The sequence below is a fragment of the Gavialis gangeticus genome, unplaced genomic scaffold (assembly GCF_001723915.1).
Source record: "Gavialis gangeticus isolate Ggan-Ray unplaced genomic scaffold, GavGan_comp1, whole genome shotgun sequence".
Lineage (NCBI taxonomy): Eukaryota > Metazoa > Chordata > Crocodylia > Gavialidae > Gavialis > Gavialis gangeticus.
The window spans coordinates 47,316,987-47,321,288 of record NW_017729006.1 but is presented as its reverse complement, the minus strand read 5'-3'; the positions used below and the strand labels follow the sequence as shown (position 1 = coordinate 47,321,288).

Here is a 4,302-nt window from a genome sequence, read left to right as displayed (position 1 = left end):
TTCCCCTGCACTGAGCACCAGCTCATTCCCCTATCTCCCCCTCCACTTCTTACCTGAATTTCCCCCAACGGTGCAGCCACACACAACCCCAGGGTCCCAGGCCAGAGGCCTTCTGGCTGGGAAGGGAGGGCCGGGTGGGCCCTGCTGTTGCAGAAGCCTGCTGGGGCTTTCCCTGGGTCCTACTGTCCCTGGCTCCTGTCATCTTTGACAGGAGCCAGGGGCAGATAAATTTTAATTTTCTAAATGTTTCTAATTTAATTTCTAAAATTTTTAGGGGCTCCATGGATGCAGCCCATGGGCTGTATTTTGCCCACCCCTGGTCTACTGAGATCTAATAGGGCCACATGTGTAGATGGTTACATTTTGCTGCATAGCTAATTGATCAGTTTTGGGACAAAATCACCTACAGCCAGTCTGGGGACCAATTCAGTTAAATTTGGACTGCTTATATCTGTAGCATTATCTGCCTTCTTTCTGGATATATCAACTACTTGTAAGCTGTTTTTTTCTGTTTTCATTAATATCAGGACTAACATTATTAATCTTGTATTTGGAACTTTTGGAATTTGAATAGTGCGCTCAGTGCAATTTATTTTATGAAGTTTTCATGAACAGCCTACAAATCAGACTACTTATACACTGGAAAAAAGTCTGAAGACCAAAATGATCTAGCTATCCATCCACACATAGACAGATAGATAGATAGATAGATAGATAGATAGATAGATAGATAGATAGATATCTCTACCTATATTTATACAGATCGATATTATCTATATAGATCTATATAGCTATACCTATATAGATCTAGATATATGGAGTCTGTGTTATTCCCATCTGTAAAATCCACATTATCACCTACATAATTTGAAAAGAAAAGATAGTTCATTAAAAATAAAAGAACTGACAGCATGACAGTTTTCATTTACATTTTGACAGCTCCATATACAACCTGCAGCCAGAACAAACTTTATATTTCATTATCTTTTCATCTCTCAGTCTAATAAAATAGACATTTTTAGGGTCTTTATTGTTGTGACTTTAGGCTTGGATATTTTAACTGTTACTGTTTTATTTTCCAAATTATAGCATAAAATATAAAATAAGACCATGGAAAAGAAGCACTATACTGATCCAAATATACATAATTTTAGAAGCATGTTTTAAAATGCATTATAGGAATTCCTCCCTTGTTGCTGCAGTCAATATTACTACATCTTATCATTACTTTTTTAGGAAATAGAATACAATGAATGTCATGCTAGAACTGGTTTCAGGAACTAAGATGAAATCTATCTGCAAGATACTTGTTAACAGTCTAGCTATTATAACAGTATATTAATGATTGTTTTTGTCATTTTTATAAAAAAAAATATATATATATATATCGCTGAAAGGAACAGTAAAGGGAAAAATACCTCACTTCCAAAATCTTAACAAAATGAAAAAGCACTATATTACAGAATCTGGAATAAATAACAGCTAGCATTGGCAAAGAGATTCCTATTTGGGCAGGACTTTAGCAAGCAAGGTTAAATTGGTATAGTGTTTAGGGAGTTTTTGTTTTACATTTTAGTTAATATTCTACCTGCTTTTATAAATTATTTAGTATTTTATTGTATGAGCCACCCAGGGCCTTTGTTGGGAAGTATGGCATATATATCTGATAAATAAATATATAACAAGACTGAAAAGGAACAGAAAGATAAACATTTTTAGTTGTGCTATATCTTTTAGCAAATACATTTCTGTCAACAAAATATATTAGAACAATACTACAAGACAACATGAATTCTCTCTGTAGACTTCTGGAATTGAACCTGATGTATTTTAGGGATTTATTAAGCAGATACCAGATTCTCAAGCATAGGGGTCTTATCTGCATGGCCCTTCAGAATATGAACTTTTTAAATTCACAGATTATAAGGTCAGAAGGGACCACTGTAATCATCTGGTCCAACCTACTGTATAATATAAGCCAGAGGATTTCTCAGAATTAATTCCTGTTTCAACTATAGGAAATTTTTTTGAAAAAATTAATGGAGCAGATACATCCCTATGGTAATTAAGTTGTTGACATTGTGATAGGGAAGAATTTGGTCTGATGTTTATTTATTTAAGCATAGGACAGACAAAAGAAGACAACACAGAAATCCTAATGACTATTAAAATTGAAGCAATAAGACCAAATGTTAGTTAATTCTGCCAGCCTACAACATAAAATAAGCACGCAAGAGTTAACACTTTTCCTCCACTAACCACTAGATTAAAAAGGGAAACCAGAAGGAAAAATCCTCCCAGCACACAAATGGACCTGGAGTCATTCATACTACATTCACTCCTGTAATATGACCTTCATCTGTCCACCTCCTGCTTTGTTGAAATTTAGGGGCGTGGGGGGGAGGGACAAACAATGCTGACTATCAAAAAATGCCACTAAAAGCATTTTTAAATTAATTTTTCACTGTACAAAGGTTGACCTGAATACCTGAAATACACTACTGAAGCAATTCCATAGGACATCAGAGTGTGTAACAGGCAAGGTTTGGAGCCAAGCCTTCAAGATAGGCCTCCAATCTAGCACTGAAGAACTCATGAAGACCATCCCATTACGAGACACTGTTGCAGGAGAAGCATTGTCAATGTTGTGAGGTTCAAAAACAATCTTGCAGTTTGAGGACATTGGAATCCGATCTCCATTAGCTAGAGTAAGGGTTTTATTATCATCCAGAACAGAGTTCAGATTTTCAATCCATATTGCATCCACTGGGCCATCCAAAACTATCCATATATGTTCTCCCTACAACATATTCATAAACATAAATATACAAGTTTAAGTACAATGATTAAAAATATAATTTGGCTGCACACCTAAAAGAAGACATTACTATATGTAAGCATTGACTTGTAAATTGTCTATTAGGTGCTAACTGCTTTCTGTTGTTCAAAATATTTCTACTTTTTTTCGTATTTTAGCCAGGTACTTAAAGTCTTATACCAGGATTCAAATGGTCTCAATGAGCATTTAGACTAAGGTGTTGCCCCACCTGACTTTTGAGAATAACTGCCCCTCACCCCTGAAGGAGAGTCCAAAGGAATTGGTTATTATCATTAAAATGTATCTAGTATCCTGAAAGAGTCACTGACAGGACTTCAGACACTGATGAGTGATGCAGGTATACAAGCCTAGGTCCTCCGAACCAAACATCTAAATGGTAATTCAGAAGCCCAGAAACATTTGGAAGTAGTCAATGGGAAGCACTAAAGCCAAGAGGCATCTGAACTCTTGCCTTTGTCAAGCTGTAAGTGGCATTTATTTAGCCATAGAACAGCAATTTTTGTCACTTAGACAATTTTTGGAATCTATGTGCACTTGAGGCCCTGCACACATACCTGTCAGAACTAAGATGAAAGAGGAGGGGGATGCCTTCCTACCTTTTAGGTCATTGGTTGCCTAGGAGGTGGGAGTCCAAGCTTCTAGACCACTCCCAACACCCACAGAGGTGTTGGGAGACAATAGCTGATGTGGTGTCCTAGCAATGGATGGCTCCAGACACCCTTGCTGCTGCATGAATGCAGCTGACGCAGCATCCCATCCACAGGAGTGCCTGGAGCACCCTTGTAGCTGGGACACTGTGGCACCTGTGTTCTCACAGCCACGGGAGTGCCTGGAGCAACCCCATGGCTGGGAACCTCATCAGCTCATGGGCCTCTAAGCTGTGGAACCTTGCTGCTTGTCAGCTGCTTGTGATCCCAGGCTCCCCCTACACCGGAAATAAAGTGTGATGGGGTCCCACATGTGTGACATGGAAGTAGGTTCTCTTGTGTGGATTGTGCATCTCATTGTTCCTTTGCCTACGTGTCTACAGTGGCCCTGAGGTGGCAGTGGCAGAAATTTCAAGTATTTCTACTATAAACTATCAACATAAATTTCTACTATAAAGTATAAAAGTAGGAAAAAAGTGGACAAGACATTCTTCAAGCAAGTAACAGGAATACCAAAACTTTTATGGTAGTATGAATGAGGAGTTATAACTTTTCTGATATCATGGAATCATAGAGTTGGAAGGGGCCTCAAGTATTATCTGATCCAAACCCTGCAAGAATGCTATCCTTAAACCATTCACGATCAATCCTTATCCAGCCTCTACTTTAGAACTTCTGATGAAGGAGATTCTGTAACTTCCCTGGACAGTCTATTCACTGTTCTAACAATAAGGACATTTTTCCTGGTATCTAATCTAAATGTCCTTTAATGCAATTTGAAGCCATTGTTTCAGATCCTGCCCTCTGTAGCAAAGG

General features: G+C 38.1%; 1 protein-coding gene across 1 annotated transcript in view; it reads right to left on the bottom strand.

Annotated features, from left to right (window-relative positions):
• LOC109291939 (dynein heavy chain 5, axonemal-like) overlaps nucleotides 1–4,302 on the bottom strand; it is a 361,945-nt gene that overhangs the window by 165,267 nt on the left and 192,376 nt on the right. Inside the window, exon 47 of the mRNA XM_019509183.1 lies at nucleotides 2,489–2,800. Within this exon, the coding sequence (XP_019364728.1) occupies nucleotides 2,489–2,800 (312 nt within the window). The remainder of the gene's footprint in view (nucleotides 1–2,488; nucleotides 2,801–4,302) is intronic.